This window comes from Macaca mulatta, chromosome 3, assembly GCF_049350105.2.
Source record: "Macaca mulatta isolate MMU2019108-1 chromosome 3, T2T-MMU8v2.0, whole genome shotgun sequence".
NCBI classification, from domain to species: Eukaryota; Metazoa; Chordata; class Mammalia; order Primates; family Cercopithecidae; genus Macaca; species Macaca mulatta.
Genome location: NC_133408.1, coordinates 7,413,072 through 7,433,025, shown reverse-complemented (window position 1 = coordinate 7,433,025; position 19,954 = coordinate 7,413,072). Strand labels below are relative to the sequence as shown.

The 19,954-nt window shown below is 42.7% G+C and overlaps 1 protein-coding gene across 1 annotated transcript in view; it reads right to left on the bottom strand.

The window, feature by feature from the left end:
* DSCAM (DS cell adhesion molecule) overlaps nucleotides 1-19,954 on the bottom strand; it is an 831,700-nt gene that overhangs the window by 24,039 nt on the left and 787,707 nt on the right. The window contains exons 28-30 of the mRNA XM_028845317.2: nucleotides 15,143-15,173; nucleotides 7,737-7,852; nucleotides 3,434-3,583 (exon numbers count right to left, since the gene is read on the bottom strand). Of these exons, the coding sequence (XP_028701150.1) occupies nucleotides 3,434-3,583; nucleotides 7,737-7,852; nucleotides 15,143-15,173 (297 nt within the window). The remainder of the gene's footprint in view (nucleotides 1-3,433; nucleotides 3,584-7,736; nucleotides 7,853-15,142; nucleotides 15,174-19,954) is intronic.

Sequence of the window (19,954 nt, the reverse complement as noted above, 5' to 3'; positions counted from 1 at the left end):
TGATTTCTCCCACCCTTATAAGAATCTGTTGCAACCCTCTGGCAAACTAATAAAATGCCTAGAAACGTAACTTCTACAATGCAGTCATTCTGGTGTGCAAGCAACATGTTTTAGATGCTCTTCTTAAAAATAAAGAATGCTTGCAATGACAACACAGTCCTAACATATAAAATAGAATCATGATGTCTTTTCTAGCTGAGAAAATAGAGAATACAAATGAATCTCTGCAAATATGCCCAACTGCAGTGAGAAGAACCTGCTCCATGGAATTCACTGAGGCAGAGGTGAGAAGCTCTGGTGCAAGAAGCTAGTGGGGGAACTGTGCTTCAGAAAGTTCATGAGTTTCAGACTCTTGAACCCACTGTGGGGCCAGTCACCCATCATTTCTAATTCTAAATAAAACATAGAGTGTTGTCAGTCCCTCGTACTGTGGTTTTTAAGGAACATTTAACAAAAAAATGATCCAGAAGATCTTTTCCTAACACAGAGGGTTCCGCAAGTGCTAAATGAATAAGCTCATTTTGGAGAGTGAGGGGGGAACCAGAGATTGATGCATGCATTTGAGTAGATTTGCTTGATGTTGGTAAACATCATTTAGTGAAATTCATCACAAAGGAAACAAACATTGTTCTATAAGCTGCAGTGTTTCCCTGTGATCATCAGGCTAAGCCCCAAGGACAGCATCTCAGCACTCTCAGAATGAAATACACCTGCCACACGCTGGCTTAGGGTAGGTACCCTGCAAGATGAGGACAGCTGTTTCTCTGTCTCACCTTTTCCTTGCCTTTCACTGTGCTCCAGTGCCAACTTCCATGCTCATCATGCGGGGAACCTTGGGAGCTTTTCCCTGCCACCCCATCTGCTCCCGCTGTGGCTCTGATCTTGTTTCATGTCTTCTCCTCACTGGAGGTCTTCTCGAATGACTTGGACCCAAGACAGCCCCTCCCACTGCTCCACATGCCCGCTGACTCACCATGGCTTCATTCTCTTTCTGTCTAGGACTTACTGAGACATGAGAAACACTTTAGCTCCATGTCTAACGTCTGCCCCCTGACTAGAATGAAATGAATGTCTTTTTGTGTCTTACTCATGGTGTATCTCCATCACACAGCACTGAGCCATATATGTAAAGTGAAACCTGAATAAATATTTTTGAAAGCTGAATGAATGCATGCTTCCAACTGTATAGCCATGAGATATACACACGTCTCTCCCATGTGCATCCTGCCTGCCACTCACTGACCACTGGTTTACAGTATCTGCTGTGACTCAGGTTCATGTCTCTGTTGATATTTTACATGCCAACAAATCAACTTCTCCATTATTCTGGGGCTGACCATGCAGCCGGAAGGTTGCCAGTGCTTTTGTTTTGGGCTGCTTCTTCTCCTGTCTTAACTATTTATGACTAGCTTTATGCATTCTCGGCTGCTAGCTGACCATTGAAAGGAAAGTAGAAATGCACGTTGCTTTTTACCTGGCAGGAAGAACTGATGTGCTGGAGGGGTCCTGCCCTGCTGCGTTACACACAGGAAACATTTCTAACCCTTGCGGCAGTGTTTCTCAATGTGGGGTCCAAACAGCCAGCATTAGAATCACCCAGGGTATCTGTCACCATGCAGATTCTTAGGCCAGAATCTCTTGGTGGAGGCCTGGAATTGATATTTTAAATAGGCACCAGGTGATTCTGATGCATGTAAAGGTGGAGAATGAGACCCAGGGCATCTGCTCTGTTGCCTCTTTTGCCTACTCTTCTGCTACCGTTTCTAACAGAATGCTGAAGCCAAGGCTGCATCGCTCTAAAAATCGAATCCTTTCAATATCTATAACTTTTTCTGATGTAGCAGCAAAAAAGTGGCTCTTAAACCCATTGGAGCAGTGTCTTGAAGTAGCAGCAAGCCACACCAGGCAGTTCACAGTGGAGAAGCCAATGGCTGAAGAGACGTCAAAGTCCTTGAATCTTTTTTTTTTTTTTTTGAGACAGAGTCTTGCTCTGTCACCCAGGCTGGAGTGCAGTGGTGCAATCTCGGCTCAATGCAAGCTCTGCCTTCCGGGTTCATGCCATTCTCCTGCCTCAGCCTTCTGAGTAGTTGGGACTACAGGCACCTGCCACCAGGCCGGCTACTATTTTGTATTTTTAGTAGAGACAGGGCTTCTCCGTGTTAGCCAGGATGGTCTCGATCTCCTGACCTTGTGATCTGCCCGCCTCAGCCTCCCAAAGTGCTGGTATTACAGGCGTGAGCCACTGCGCCCGGCCTGAATCATTTTTTAAGAGCAAGGCTCTGGCACACACCCCTTTGCAAAGCTAATTCCCACTCATATCCCGTTTATGTCTTCAGAATGTACTAATGTGATCAAAGAAGAAAGGGGGGAAGAAGATTAGACAAAAGGAAGAGGTAAAAGACTTCTTTCGAATGTAGAATGTTCTTGAAAACATTTTTTAAATGAATTTCAATGCCTGCTGAAACTGTTTTCTGTATATTACAATGTTATTTTGTAGGCAACGGGTTTACTTCATAAAGCTCACTGCATTTTGCAAATGCTTCTCAAGCTAGGATTTATGAAGAATAGCTTTTAACATTATAATATTTATTTTTCTAATAATAACACACTAAGAATGTAAATTTTTGCAAAGAAATTGATTCGAGATTTGAAAGCTAGACATCAAAGCTTCCAAAATGATAATAATCAGGACATTAATTTCTCAGTCTGTAAAGAGATTTAGGAATGATTCCAATTATGAAGAAATAAGAATATCTAATTAATAAGCTCTACATACATATTAGGGGATTCACCTTCATTGCAGTAATTAATTTCCATATATTATGGATGCAAATATTAATAACAGAATCCAACATAATCTTCACATTAACCAGAACTATAATTTTTCTCAAACAGCATGTTCAGGGGGAAAAGCATAAGCTTTGGGGATAGACAGGTCTGTTGCTGAATCTTGGTTTTACTACTTATGTGTGCAACTTTATGCATTTGCATAAGTTATCTGAGGCTACAGTTTTCTCATCTGCAGAATAGAGGCTATGATACCTACTTCATGAGTAGGTATCTTACAGGATTGTTGCAAAGATAACTTGCATGACATCATCTTTCTATCCCAATACTGGCACACGGCAGACACACACTAATGTGGATTACCTTCTTCCTTTTCTGTGTTGCCTAAATTAAAAAAAAAATACATGTACCTGAAATTTCTAGCACTTTTTATAGTAAACCAATACTAACAGTAATTCAACTGACATGATAATAGCCAAGATCCATCCATAACAGCTCATTATCCCAACTAGAGATGTTGTTATACCCATTTGTTTCTCAGGCACAGGTATGAAAAGCCACACATTTTCATTTAAGAGAGAAAGAGCATTACTATGTTTTCAGCGTTGTTAACACCCACACATTTTAAGTGTTGTTGACCACTCACTCGTTCCCGGCCGAGCATCTGAAACATCCACTAAGGGCCCAGTGGCCTGAGACACCGATTGGTAATGGACCGTGTGAGTGACCGTCAGGGACTTCTGCTTCGCTGCCTCTCCAAAGTCAGCATCCGTCAACAGAACCGTGGAGCGATCATCTACAGAACGGCAAGAACACAGACAGAAAGCCAAACACGTTTACCTCCCTTCCAACGACTCCCTGGCCTTTTCTCTCCTGAGGCACTTGTGTTACTGTTAATGACAACCACAAGAATAGCCTCATCTAAAGTGACAAAAATGATTGCAAATTCAAGCACTGAATCAGCATTACTCTAGAGTGCTAGGAATAGAAGCTTCTTCCTTGTGCCATGTTGGTGTGCTGCACCCATCAACTCGTCATTTACATCAGGTATAACTCCCAATGCAATCCCTCCCCCCTGCCCCCTCCCCATGATAGGCCCTGGTGTGTGATGTTCCCCTTCCCGAGTCCGAGTGATCTCATTGTTCAGTTCCCACCTATGAGTGAGAACATGCGGTGTTTGGTTTTCTGTTCTTGTGATAGTTTGCTAAGAATGATGGATTCCAGCTGCATCCAAGTCCCTACAAAGGACTCAAACTCATCCTTTTTTATGGCTGCATAGTATTCCATGGTGTATATGTGCCAGATTTTCTTAATCCAATCTGTCACTGATGGACATTTGGGTTGATTCCAAGTCTTTGCTATTGTGAATAGTGCTGCAATAAACATACGTGTGCATGTGTCTTTATAGCAGCATAATTTATAATCCTTTGGGTATATACCCAGTAATGGGATGGCTGCACGTTATGCACATGTACCCTACAACTTAAAGTATAATAATAATAAATAAATTTAAAAAAAAAAAAGCTTCTTCCTAGGGGTTGGTTTTGGGAGCACTGAGCTAAGAAGAACCATGACTACGCAGAGAAGGAGCTCTTCTTTCTCTTTGCGCTTGGTTTTTCATTAAGCTAACATTGATGTGAGCTCTGGATTTATGTGTTTGTCAAAAGCTTCTCTGAGACATCATCTGCAGCACCAGCCCCCTCACCAGTGATGAGGCTGTCAATGAAGATGGATCCCTTTGGCTGCTGGGAAGCTCTGTTTGCAGGACTAGAAAATCGCCACTGCAGTTCTCTCTACTGAGGCTTGCTCTTATTCTGAACTTGGCAAATGTTTGGAGGCGAAATAAAGAGAAGAAAACGTGCCAGTCTTCAGAGCTTATTGATTCCTCTATTTTAAAGGACTCAAGGTATGTTCCTTTCCTTCCCACCTCCTGTAAGCTTTAATCACTCTAGAACATCCATTAACTGACTTCTCCTACGTGATTCACTTGTCAGACTTCCCAAGTCCTACTGCCGTGGGCACTTGAAGGTGAGCAAGGCAGGAGCCTGGGTTTGGATGGGTTCTGGGCATCTCAGTCTTTGGAGCAGGAGCCGCCGTTTGAGCTGGGTCATTATTTGGTGGTCCAGGGTTCTCATTACTACCTCGTGATATGTTCCATACTTTTTAAAGAGCTTTTTTACTCCAAGGGAGACTTTGGCTAGGATATATAGATTTTTCATAAATTTTCAAAGACTGCAGCCCAGGATGCTGTTGCTGGGAGTTTATCAGTCAGCAGGGACCACGCTGCAGCCTGCCCTGACACTGCAACAGGGATGCGAAAGTCGTAAACAACACAGCTCGACGCCCATGCCCAAAAAAGGCTCTGAACAGAATGAACCTTACAAAATCCAATTACTCAGGCTCTGGCAGGAAAGGAAAGCCTCTCGAAGTTAGAATAAAATTTCTTGGCAGAGAAATAGAGGAAAGGCTGCCAAGATGTCTGTGAGTATCCCAGCGTGTGGTGTGGTGAGGGTGGCACCACAGCAGGAGCCAGGGCTTGGCCTGGAGGTCCGGCCCCGTGGCGGTCACTTGACTCCTCCAAGAGGGTGGCTCTTCCACAGACAGTGTCCTACAAGTGGACCCAGCACCAGAGGCTCCATGTCTACATTTGTTTTTCATTAATGATGGGAAGTATCACAGTTTCTAGCATGCAGGCCTTTTTAGATCACACCAGATGATCTGTGGGGCTAGGTTACACACTTTTCATGGAAAATTTTGGGCACCCATCTGATCATGAGGTTAACCATTCATACTAGTTGGAAATTAATGTCACTGTAATATTGGATTGTTGTAGTCAGAGCCTGGAGCATTTTAAAGCACCACAGTTCTACTTCCCAGTAATTAGAAAATGCCATCGACCAATTGTTAGGCATCACAAGGAGGTCAAGGGCTCTCGCTGATAGATGATCCTGCATGGACTGGGATGGATCTCTGGCTAAGGGTCATATTTACAAATGGAAATGACTGGCAGAATTTCTCTGGTGTTAAGCCCCCAGTGACCAGCTCCTAGCAGGCCATAGACCACTCATGGCATCTGCCTATCTATTTTCATAGCCATATGTAGGATTATTAACTCTAGTGAGGCGCATTTAGCAAATACTGTAACCGTGTTATATAACCATGGTGACCTCCACAAGCTATGTAACCTCTCTACGTCTCAGTTACAAAAGAACCTTTTCCTATGTTGGCTGGAAGGGTTAAATTAAACAATGCATATAAAGGGCTTAGAAAATTACATGGTCAAAGGAATTACATTCTGATTTTTGAAATTTTTTCAAAGGAAATTTTTAGTTTTAATGCCCAATCTACTGGGTGAAACAAAAGAGATTCCAGGTCTACCTTTCCCTTTCCCAAAAAAAGATTATCAAAAGCAAAACATAGTAGCTTATCCCTTATCCTGATATAAGCAAGCTAATAAAATCTTGTGTACTTCAGGGCAGGTAGTGCCTCCTCATATACATGGTTTAACTGAAGCGTTTCACTGAAGTTAGCCCATCAAGAGCCACTTTGGACTTGACCAGTCTTGCTTTAAGTGCTGCTATGCCTGGACCAAATGCGACTCCAGCTAGGAGAACCCAGGCCTTAGAATTTAGGAGCCAGTAGGTCAAGATGTCGCCAGTGGTGGGCGGGGCAGCAGAAGTGCAAGGGTTGATGGAGGAGGTGTGCTGCTCACGTGGCCTCTTACCACTGCCTTCCTGGCAGGAGGCAGCCGGGCTATGTGCTGAGAGTCAGGCAGTTTATCCAGACCACAAGGAAGGGTTGCCCTGGAACCCATGCCAGCCAACACCTTCCAAAACAAACATAGCCAGGTTTGAAAAGAGGCAGCCTTGGAGCCTGCCTCAGAGGGTTTCCATGGGCACTTAAAAGCTTGGGTAACTTCTGGTTGAGGCTTTCTTGGAAGCAGCCTGTTGGTGTGGAAGCAGGTGGCCTGCTGCTGTGCTAGCTGTCACTGGAGACAGACAGCACGGTGGTGAGTGTGGCCAGGTGGGGAACCTGGTTCTGCGCCTGTCTCTGTGACCTTGGAATGCTACACAGACCTCTCCACATCTTGGTTACAAAAGCAAGAGTTCTTTCATAGGTTGGCTGAAAGGTTAAACTAAGTAATGCACACGAAGTGCTCACAAAAACTATGTGACATTTACAGAATTCTCAATACATGTTAGCTATTCTTCTCATTATTATTGGAAAGGAAATATAAGGTATTTCACTCCAGAATAAATAGAATAATCGAGGGAGGCAGTGTGGGGTAATGGACTTCAGGTGGAAAGAGGCTGGGAAGAGTGAAGACACCTGGGTTCTGGGTGAACAAGCCAGGAAACCTCCAGGTGGCTGTTCTGAAACCCTAAGACTAGGGCCCTGGTGTTTTTTTCCAAAGTGCTGCTGGGGAAACAGCTGCAGGATGTTTCTGGGGCATGGGTGTGGGGGAAGATGTCCTGTACAAAGACATGTGTTTGTTTAAGTGTTAAGTATAGTTTAAAAGTTTTCTTTAAGGACGGCTTGCGTTATCAGAGTTGATGAGGGGGGCACAGAGTGGATTTTCAACCTGGGGCTTTAGAGTGCAGGCCTTCTGGATTGATGTGTATTTGATTACAGATGTTTATTCCTTGGAGTGGCATCCATAGCCTCCCCTGGAAAGATCCCAAATGGATCAGAGCTGGGGGATTTCTGTCCCAAATGCCTGGAAATGAATGGCATATTGGCATATATGGTGGTAGATATAAGTCAAATTTTCTGCACATTTGCTGGTACTTACCCTTCTTCACAAGAACAATTCTCTGCTTTCTAGCTTTTGTACTCATGTAGCCTTCAAGACACTCTCCTGTCTAATATTTCCCACACCCTGGGGTTTGGATTGAGACGGCATGGCTGTGGCAGCCACTTTCTGTAAAGTGGCAAATAGGGCACCTTACCGATGGTCTCCATTGTGTCTCTCTCTTCAATCAAAAGCTGAGCCCTGGGAATGTCGATGTGCATTCGCAGGGTTTGCTGCTGCTTGCTTAAGGTATCTGAAGTCCGGGTATTCTTACTGGGAATAAAATGGGGGAATGCATTAACAAATCCAGTTCAGTGTTAACATTCTACCAACATGGACCTGTATACCAACTTAGTTTATTGTCTAAATATACAATACCTTGTGGGGAGGGGAACAGAAAAAGTACATACTATGAAAATGTTTCCTTCATTCAAATGTTATTTATTAATATTAAATCTCAGCTGGCTGGGGAGTTTCAGAAAATACAAATTGTCAGTAGAGACTGGCTCTACATCAATAGAATCTTTAGAAAGTTCTCATTTCTTGTGTAAATGCTAAATGAAACAAATGAAAAGCAATTAAAAACCAACAGCATTTTCATTTGTCACATATGAGATATTCCAGTGAGGGTGAGGAATAGAGCACCAGAAATTCCAAAGATGGTGAGGGAAAAAGCACGTGCACCAGCTGTTTGTCGGATGGGAGTTTTACTAATGGATTTGTATTTATATCTGGTGTCATTTTATGCTTGTTCTAGAAGCAAATCACAAACCTTGTTAGCTTCCCTGACATTTGTTTTCCTAACTGATAGTACATTTTAGAATAGAAAAAAGAAAAGCAATTACTATCATAATTTAATCTCAAAATTTGTGTTCCAGAAAATTACTCTTAGAGTGAGCTGTTCTCTAAAAGTAAATGGAAATAAGTAGTAAAACTGCATGGTAGAATTGTATTCAGTTATGGCCTGCAGTTAAAAAAAATCTCCACGTTGCACAAAAATCTAAGAAAGTCAATAAAGACCTTAATTAGCAATCCACATTAGAAGGGCGGTTGTTCAGTCTTTACAGAATAATAAGACTTTACTAGATGTTCAAATAGTATTTGCTAAAGCATCCTGTAAGAAGTAACAGTCCCTTGGATAATCCAATCAATGGCATAATCTATGGCATCCATCAGTCCAGCTCAATTGTTGTTAACACTGGTTTTGACAAAGATTTCCGGAGCCTAGTTAACTCAATAATAGTTTACCTCTGCGTTACTTTCAATGGAGACCGAAATAGGAATACTCACGCTACATTTTAAATGCTTTCCCCTCTAACCAAGCCATTCACCCCAAGTCCCAGGGCTCTGCCTCCACCGATCCTTCCTTGTTAATGAGGACTCATCCATTCTTGAACCAAGTGGTGGACAGAACCTTAATTATCCCAAAGTGAATTTCACTCAAGTACCCCCTTAGATGTTTGCCTGATGAGATCCATGTATACTCCTCATTTGAGGAAAAGCAAATTATCCCATGAGAAAGACAACTTCTGAAAGGTGCAACATTTCTACTTAGGACTTGATCTTGAACCAGATTTCTTGCTCTGCAGATGAGGAACTGGGTTATGTACCTACATCATGCTAATTATGCAGAGCCCAAATTCAAACGTTTTGTCCTGATTTTTCACATGGTCTCTGTGCTCTTTCAAATTACTTAACTCACTTCTCATTTATTGATTTTTTTAAAAAGAGAGTAACAAAAAAATTCAAATAATCATATAAAATGAAGAGCATTTTGGTTACTTGGGGGTGTGCACTTACGGCATGCTTAGACAAGCTATATTTCCACAAAAACATATGGGGAACTACTCCTCTGTGAATATCCCAAAGATCTGTTTAGAAACCTCACTAGAGACTTGAGCTTGTCCTTGCACCAAAAATAGAAGTGTGAGCTAGTTCCTTCTGCTCTTCATGAATAGTTATGAGGCAGTCAGCGGCTGCTCTATTAAATAGCGATGAACACCAAGTGCAGGCTATACTTAAACAACAATAAGGGGTCTGCTACCAGACTGCCACAGGAAGCAGGCTAAATAACGGCTGTGAACCGCCACGACTGGCTGGCATCAAGATTTAGAACATGATTCGACCCTGCGAGCCAGGACGACCAAGGCTGGAGGTAAATTCTTCCTCCTCAGAAGACTATAAGAAAATGGCCCAACAAACCTTGAGATTCAGAAGCTAATTGTTTTTTGTTGTTGTTGTGATTGTTTTTTTTTTAGAGACAGGGTCTTGCTCTGTCACCCAGGCTGGAGTGCAGTGGTGCAATCACAGTTCACTGCGGTCTTTTTTTTTTTTTTTTTGAGATGGAGTCGTGCACTGTTGCCCAGGCTGGAATGTAGTGGTGCGATCTCGGCTCACTGCAAGCTCTGCCTCCCAAGTTCACACCATTCTCCTGCCTCAGCCTCCTGAGTAGCTGGGACTACAGGTGCCTGCTACCACGTCTGGCTATTTTTTTTTTGTATTTTTAGTAGAGACAGAGTTTCACCCTGTTAGCCAGGATGGTCTCGATCTCCTGACCTCGTGATCAGCCCGCCTTGGCCTCCCGAAGTGCTGGGATTACAGGTGTGAGCCACTGCACTCAGTTGGACTCACAGTTCTTTCTCTTTGCACTTGGCTGCTCCCTTTGTTTAGAACACACTTCCCCTGCTACCCCCAAAACCCCCATAGCTGGCTCCCTCCTTGCAAAGCTCAACTCAGATGCCATCTTTCCAATGGAGCCAGGCTGGCCATGTGATGGGGATGTCTCATGAGTCCTCTCCCCATTCTCTGTTTAATTTTGTCTCCTTGGCACTTATTACTCTCTAGCATATACTTAACTGATTTATCTTATCCATTATCTGCCTCCCTCACTGGAAAATATGCTCCACCAGGGTTTTCTTCACCTGCTCTGTTTCCTGTGTCTCCCTAGGACTTAGAACAGTATATGGCCAAAGTAAGTGCTCAATAAATATCTATTAAGTAAATCCTCACACTGATTTATTTTGAGGGCACAATGTGAGCTGAGTGACTTTGTTTCGAGGCAATAATATCCTTCTCATTCTAAAAGGGTCATTGGATTCCAACTAAGTTATTCCATTACTTAATATTTGCTGTCATTTTTGACAATCTATTGTTACATTTATATTTATCACTCTGTGTTCTGTGAACCTCAAAAATGATAACAATTGGTCATTAGAATGGCAGCAAACCTTAAAAAAGTGATTTGAACAAACCTCATTTGCAACCTGGAAAAAAGAGTCCAAATGTTTTCACTGTGGAAGCAAAAATTGCATCTTTTTGGCATGGCATAGGATCATGCTAAATATATTAGTTATTATTGAGCTATAATCTTCAACCATCCATTTATTTGCCATCTGGTTGTTTGATTAAAATGAGAAGAAGAAGAGAGCAGAGGGGGTTTCACAGGGCAGAGAATTTCCCGGCTTAGCCAATCAATTATTTGCAGCCACTGCCACTCTTCAAAGTCTTAATAGTCCATCATCCTCCCAAATATGACACAGAACACTCCTTAAATGTACAAATGACTATGGGACTGTTAAGAGCATAGCTCATTATAACACTAGGGTAGAGATTTTTTATGTGCACAAAAATACGAACATCAAAAAAGCTAAACTAATTTGACCATTCCATTTGAACCTTTTTCTACTTACACCCAACTCACTCACTAATACTGATTCCTGGACCTTAAACATTATACATGTTAGCTCTCTACAGTATACAGGTTAGCTCTTTAGAGCAAGCACCTCTTAGAAGGCTGTTTCTTTTTTAAAATCTTGCATAAAAATATAAAAGGACAACCTTTCTATCTGGGTGTGAGGGATGCAGTCTCTCTTCCCTGGGGTGATGTGCATGGGTAAAATAGGTGGGTATCTAGGAGCATGAAGCTCAGCAATGGGTGATGCTGCCATGCCAGGGATCCCTGGGGACCCAGGCTGAGTGGTATGTTCTGCTGTCTCACCTGCCTTCCTGGCCTGGCCCTCAGCTAATCTCCCTGAAATACGCAGATACTTCTTGGTAGAAAATGGTTGAAAAATAAATGTTACATTCACCTAGAACACAGAACATGGAGTGATAAAGCTAGAAACAATGTTGAATATTTTATTTTTATTTTTTAGGTAAGGAAATCAAGACACAAAGTGGTAAAATGACCTGCTAAGATCTGAAAACCAGCTTATGGCCACACGGGGCCTAGAACATAGACTTGTGGTTCATATTCTCACTGTACCAGGCTGCCAGCTCCTTTGACTTCCAGAGACAACAGCAGCACAGACCAGGGGTAGCTGTTCAGTATCCTCTCTGCCAATGGACACGATTTGTCTGGACCCCTTGGGACATGTCCAAAAATGGTTGATCCTAAATTGACCAGTTAGGTAACGAGGTCTTTGTGTGCTTGGCCCATTCACCTGCCAAACTTAGATTGAACGAACCTTTCATGGGTAAAAGCTTTGCTTTTACTTCTAAATTAATCCCATAAAAATCCACCTATTTGAGAAGCTTGAAAATTCTCTTCCTTTTCAATCACTTTGACCATTTGAAGGAAAACCACTGTAACTATCATAAGTGGTTTTGATTACTGGTTTTACTGTTCCTAATTCATCCTGGCAACTGGCAATAGGAAGACCATAATTAATTCCTCCTCTTATCAACAGATGGTCTTGCAACCACAGCACTACCCTGTTTATAGAGGATGCTTGCTAATGTCTTTCTCAGAGGCTAGGGAGAAGGAGTAGGAATACACTCTAGAACATCAGGAGAAGTGAAAAAGCAATCATCCTAACTGAACAAATGTTGAACATGTCAGAAAATATAGCCTGCAGTTTCACAGCCTCTGGACAAAGGCATGATTTACAGTTTGGAAGTAGATAGGGGAGGGGCCAGGGTAGGTTGTGCAGAGCACAGCTGAGGGGAGGAGAAGCTGTCTGGGGGGCTGCAGGAGTCGTGCTCAGTGTACGAACTGGTGAAGCAGGCCAGGGGTGGGGGCTGCTGTGGTGAGCAAAAGTCACGCCATTCTAAAGGGGCACTGTGCCTACCTCCAGGCACCATTATGACCTCAGCGGTGTCCAGTATGGCCAGGGCATTTTCAAGAGAAATCAGAAAGCCAATTTTTTTTTTCTTTTTTTTGAGATGGAGTCTTGCTCTGTCGCCCAGGCTGGAGTGCAGAGGCATGATCTCGGCTCACTGCAAGCTCCGCCTCCTGGGTTCACACCATTCTCCTGCCTCAGCCTCCCCAGCAGCTGGGACTGCAGGCACCCGCCACCACGCCCAGCTAATTTTTTGTATTTTTAGTAGAGACGGGGTTTCACCCTGTTAGCCAGGATGGTCCCGATCTCCTGACCTCATGATCCGCCCACCTCGGCCTCCCAAAGTGCTGGGATTACAGGCATGAGCCACCGCGCCCGGCCCAGAAAGCCAAATTTTATATGAAATCTCTTCATTTTAAATGTCATCAACTAATTCATATTTTTAAAGTCTATCTTTGACAATTTCTTTTATTAGGTAGATTAGTTATTAAAAGTCAAGTGACTCTGACTTCTTTCTTTTCCATGTTTTATCAGATCTACTCAACACAAGTGCATGTGTGTTTGGATGTATTCCCTGTGACCCATAAATGTCACGCAAACAAAGAGCACGGGCTGAAGGCATCTCATGCAATGTCTGTAATCTTCTCCCGGAAGTGTGATGAAGTACCCCTTGTGAAGGAGATACTGTAGAGAGAATTTGCATCTTTGCTTTTCCTCTGAGCTCCAGATTTCTGCTACCAGTTGTCTATTTGACACTTCCTCTGGATGCCTTAAAAATAATCCCAAATTCAACATGACCCAGACAGGTCTTTTCATTCCCATCAACACCTCCTCCCAACCTACCTTCCAAAAAAATCAAAAGTCCATAGCCTGCCTCTATCTTCCTCATCGTGGCAGATGGCACCAACGTTCATCAGATCAGTCACAACAAATGCATTTTAGAGTTATCCTTCCCTGGTGACTCAAGCCTGTAATCCCAGCGCTTTGGGAGGCCAAGGCGGGTGAATCACCGGAGGTCAGGAGTTCGAGACCAGCCTGGCCAACATGGTGAAACCCTGTCTCTATTAAAAATACAAAAATTAGCCAGGCATGATGGTAGGTGCCTGTAATCCCAGCTCTTTGGGAGGCTGAGGCAGGAGAATCACTTGACCCGGGAGCTGGAGGTTGCAGTGAGCCGAGACCACGCCATTGCACTCCAGCCTGGGCAACAAGAGCAAAACTCCAACAACAACAACAACAACAACAAAAGAGTTATCCTTCATACTATTGTTTTACCTACAACTCACGTTGTTTTAAAATACAGTATGGCCAAACAAAATGTCTGTAGGATGGAATCTGTGTGCCAACGGCATTCTACTACTGTCTTCGGTCTTCAAAGATACTAGTGATATGGAACATGTGAAGTTTTTAAATAACAAAAAAGTACTAATTTTATATGTGTAGATGGAGAAGGAACTCACAGCCAAATGTGTTGGTGATGGGAGTGGGAAGAGATCCTAGATCCACCCTCTTTCTCTCCCACATAAATCATCCTAAACTGGCAATGTTGAGTTCACCATCAGAGTCCTTGCCATTTTCCCTACTTATTTTCTAGACTCTGATTTTCCTTTTTCACTTTTCATTTAATCATTGCAATATGAAAGGCCTAAAATGCAAATATCAGGCTGAGGTAACACATCAGGCAATTAATCCATACGTGTAAATGCTTCATATCAGAGTGTTCTGTTATTTACAGAGTAAAAAGGTGGGACAGCACAAGAAAACTGAACGTTTGAAGAGGGGGACTGGGTGGAAAATAGAGTTTGGGGACGTGAAAGCAACGTGCTTGTCACAGCTTTGCCGATCACAAGCCTGTGGACGTGTGAAAGGAAAGCTGTGAAGGATGCATTTCTGTCTTCCACAGTTGTGAACATTCTCGTACTTACTCAATAACCACTCTTCATTCATCCCCTCCACGGTTATGAATGAGGCAACTACTGTGCTGACTACTCCTAACATGAGGATGAACTATGAAGGCTATGACTTCCAGGACCAGAATAGACAGTGAATAGACAGTGGTAAGAGGAGCTGATGGGTGCCCTGGTGGAGGGTGTTGATGGAGACCCAGAGCCTTTGAAGAGCATGGGGCACAGCACACTCCTTTTGTGCTTTTCTTTTAACTTGGATGACTCTGTTAGAAAGACGGCTTGACCTCATGAGTAGTAAATTTAGGTGAAGGCAAAACTAAAGCTACTTCCTCTTTATGTGCCTCTGTTCCCCGGCTAATGGAAGCCTTCTATTGGTTGTGTCCAGCCAACAAGACATGTCTACAAATACATCATTTTCATCTACAACTTCAGCAAGGTATTACATAAATATTTTGGAATGTATAGGAAATTGCATTCTTTTCTAAAAAGAAAAGATATTATCCATTTCAGACTGCCATTATTAAAAAAGAAAAGAAATTATCAAGGCAAGTTGGAAATTGTTCTTTCAAACATGGTATCTGGGGTCTTGTTCTTACCTCATGAGCATTTCAGCTAAACTCTTTGCATCTGGGGAAAGAAAGTTAACATTAGTACATGGTAAATAACTCATTAACATTCACTTAGGCATTTATGACAAATACTCTACAGTCAGATCACAACAGTCATTTTTAAACACAATCATATACCCAGATTACTACTAATGACCTCGAGTTTTATGGAGTCCTTATTTCTTCTAAATGAGACTTTTAAAATATATCTTATTTTAATTACAAAAAGATCAACATAACTATCCTATGATTATAACATTCTCAGACATCTACTAAATGTTTTATTCCAGCCTACAGTAACTTCTAGGAAATCCAATTTTATTTTCGGTAGTCAGAAAATTAACATTTTGAAAGTATATCATTTATGTTGAACAAACCCATGCTTTTTGTTATCAAAATATCAGAAGTAAGTGGCATTATTATAGAGCTCTGAGTTCCTCGGGTTGACCAAAGAATTATATAAATGAAATATAAATGTTCCTGGAAACTTAGATGTTTATTTCGAATTCAGAAATAAAAAAAACTTCATTTTTTTTTTCTCTGAGGACATTGTTTACCAAGACCTGGTTATCACTCCTGACAGAAGGAATCCTGACTAAAAGTGTAGAAAAAAAAAATCCAATTTTTTTTGGTGGTGCTATTTTGAAATTCCCGTTTCCCTTAAAATATAATTTATTCTTTTTACACATTTGGTCCTGGCAAAAATGAATGTTTCCTTACTTAGAGCACAAAAACCTTCCTTTCTTTTTTATTTCATTGCTCTCTAAAAAGTCTTGATGCTAAGTATACTGTTCAATGAACAGAACTTTCCGGAAATGGACTCAACTGATGGTGTGACCAGCTCTGCAGTGAAAGAATACATATGTGGGAGCATTTCCATCTCATGCCTTTGGGGGCTGGCAAACGTGGTCAGTCTCTGCACAGTGAGCAGCATGCTATTTCTGAAAGACGTGGACAGTCACAGAATGACCACGTAGAGGCTGTCCTCGCCATGAGCCAAGCTTAGTTCGTTAAGTCGGCCAGTCCCAATGGTAACCCCAAGATGGGGCCTGGTTTTGTGCACAGATGGGTTCAGTCTGGGAAATGAAAGAGGGCCCATCTACTCCACCCACACAGCAAAGAAAAGAAAGCAAAATAGCATTGGATTTCCCAGTTCATGTCTTTATACTTATCTGCAAAGACACAGCAAATATAATGAATTTCCTCTTTCCCCGAATGACTTAACACTTACAAAGTATATATATATATGTGCTTATATATACTTCATGTGTGTGTGTATACATATATATACACGCATACATATAATGCCGCCAGAAGCTTGGACTTAATTAGCTCCAGGGAACTACCAAGCAGTGGCTGGTACAATACTCTAAAAAGGGGGAAACAAATTCTAGGAGTAAACATCCCACTTCAGTTCACACTTGGAAGAGTTATCAGCCTCAATTGTCTTCAGAATCAACTGCTCTCCTCATTCTGCCCACCACAATAATTCTCCTTTTCCTATTCTCGGTCAGTCATCAAGCTCTCTCCTATGAGCTGGTCATGGCAACATACTAAGGAAATGCAGTGTCCAGCAGGGAGAAAAGAGCTCCCTGCAATGACTGCCATGCCAACAGCAGACCTCTCTTGGCTGCCACGTGCAGGCATCCTCCCCCAGGCTCAGGTCTTTCACAGGTCTAGATGCCCAAAGCCGTTTGGGTCAACCCTTCCCTCAACCTAACACTGACCCTACCTTAAAGGAGCATGGGACGTGGGGAGTTTTGACATGAACGGGCAGTGTGCTCCATGCAGAGAATTCACATGCATTGCAATTATGAGCCCATTTGAGAAGTAATGACTAGGTCAGTTTGACTGGACAGAGAAGTTGCCAGGATGGTGGTCTGGTGCACAGTCTAGACATTAAAGAGCTAAGATGTGACTTTGTATTACTGACCTGAAAGCTTCTACCTGGGCCAAGGGGAGAGAGGAAAAAGAACGGCAGAGGTGGGTGGTGGATGGGTGTGGGTACTGTGAACTAGCGTCCACCGGGCAATCCAGAATGCTCTGAATGGGGAGGTGGTGGCCTGGGACTTATTGAAAGCTTCTTAGTCCTTAGTCCAAGTGAGAGGCTCTGGGCATTGGAAGAGAGAGCAGCGGTTGTGTGGGTAACATTATAATGTGAAGATAGAGGAAATGTGTAAGAATCAGAGTCCTACCAGGTGTACAGTGGGACAAGGAGGAGTTGCAAGGAGTCCAGGAAAAGGGCAAGATTTGGGATATGCAGAGCTAGATGTAGTAACATGAGTGACAGGAATGGTCTAAAACAACATGGAAGCAGCAATTTGGGGAGAGACTCATCTAGTTTCAATATCGGGGGACATTAGGTGAGGCTGTTCAGAGGCAAATTTGGAATCAAGTTTGGAAAGATGCCACGGCTGAGATGAGGGTCTGGGTGTTTTTCATATCCCCATAGCGAGAGTGCAAAAAGAAGATGGCAGAGTCTCATCTGGGTCACACTTTCATTAAGGGTGAGAAGACAGTCTGAGACAAGCCAAGAAAAAATTTAAAGTCCCAGATTCACAGAATCTTAAGAGCAATAAAGACTTTTCAGATTGGCCTCCTAATGAATGTTGGAATCCCTTTCACAACGTCTTACACAAACGGGCACATATTCTCTGTCTACATGAATCTAGAGCTGGGGCCACTGCCACTCCAGCATTGGGGTCAGTGCTCCTGCTGCACACCTAGTGTCCTTCCTCTCCTCCCAGTACTCTCCTGCCTTCCAGGTCTGCAGGTCTCTCCCAGTCAGCATGTCCCCAGGTGAACCTTTGTTTCTTCTCTTCTCAGTCCTAATCTCACTTATTAGTCAGCATCATTACTGCTGGTGTGCCCAACACTGATATCCACACTGCAGGAAGGGTGAAGACTTGGAATCCATCTTACTGCATCACACCTGTGCTTTGAAACCTTCAAAAGGACCTTGTTGCAACAGCCCTCATCAGCACAGAGAACCACCTTCCATGCTGGTCCAAGCTGTCATCCGGCTCTGCTGCCGCTCACTTGTAACCTCCAACCTCTCTCTGAGTTTCCTGCACTTGCCACTTTCTGCAGAGAGCCCAAGGCTTTGCTAGTGCAAAGCCCTCCATTGTCCCCACCACCCCATGCGGATTCAACTTTCTCCATGCACCCTCCCATGCCCAGTAGGCAGGGCTGAAGCTTCAGTTCCCTCTGCTTCCCTGAACCTCTGCCTTATACCTCACACATCTCTTCTCAGCTCATACTGTGCCCACCTGTTTCTGGGTTGTCTTTCTCTTGGCCCCTTTGGGCACAGTCCTGTCCCTGATCCACAGTGAAGCTACACAAAGATTTACTGAAGACACATTTAACTGTGAGAGACATCTTCCTTTTCTCGTGCAGAAATTCCTTGATGTAATTTTAACCTGAAGTCATTTGCAAGCCATTCAGATATTTCTATGGAGGTGCATTTCCCTTGTTTGGCCTTAGCTTTCTCTTTTCTGGGTTACATTCTCTAATTCTCTCAGCCACTCCTCATACGGAATGATTTCTAGGTAATTCCCCACTTGGGACTCTCCTCTTTGAAAGGCCTGAGATTTTTTCTTTCTTTATTAAATGAGGTTGAGAAAGATGCTGGTAATTCTTGATCTTCTAGCACACTAGGGAGAGCACAATGCTCATTATATGTGTTGCAAATGAATTTTTTTTACAACTTCTACAGAAGACTTCACAATTATTCCTATTAAACTGTATCTTCTTGGTTCCAGCCTTTCAAAATCTCTTAAAATGTGGATTCGTCCCTCTAATTCATTAGCTTCCCCACCAGGATATATGTGGCCTCCAAGATTGGATCAACCTGCCCATGCTTTCAGCAACATCCTGGTGTTCCCTTATTAATCAGCCCTGTCAAAATGCAAATGGAGTTTGTCCTGGCCCCTGGTGGTCCCTTCTATTCCCTGATTGCGCACAAAACATCCTTTCTATAACCTCAACTAACTTATTTCAATCTATAATGTCCAGAATGAATCTACTATTGTTGAAAACGCATACAGGGTATAGATGCTCTTTGACTTATGATTACCTCCTGATGAACCCATCATCAATTGAAAATATAACTAAGTCAAAAATGCATTTAATATGCCTGACCTACCAAACATCAGGGCTTAGCCTAGCCTATCTTCAACATGCTCAGAACACTTACTCTAGGCTACAGTTGGGCAAAACTAGCTAACACAGAGCTTATTTTATAATAAGGTGTTGAGTATCTCATGTAAAAGTGTTGGATCACATGTCACTAACCCAGACAAAGATCAGAGTTCAAAATATAGTTTCTACTGAATGCGTATCACTTTTGCACTATTGTAAAGTCAAAAACTCCTAAGTTGAACCACTGTAAGTCAGGGACCATCTGCATAATCATTTTCTAACACCTCTAATTTGCATTTGATTGTTCAAAGGTTATCCAGAAAGATCTTGGGGTTATGTCTGGAAAAATTTTGTTCAGAACCCTAAAATGTTGTCCTTCAGAATCATGGGACTGGAACCCCATGACAGCTTCCCCAAGTTTTTAGTGGTGGTGGAGATCTTCCCCTTCAGTGAAACAGCACAGCATTTATTGTGTCTGCATTAGGCTGCTTAAGCTTTGGAACTTGTGTAATAGTTCTTTGTAAACATTGTCTGCAAAAAGCAACATCTACACCTCCACATAATGGCTAATACACAGTATGTTTTGAAAAAAATAAATCATTTTAAACTATCAGGGCGCTGATTATTTTCATAAGCATCCTGAGTCCCTCCCCTCCCCTC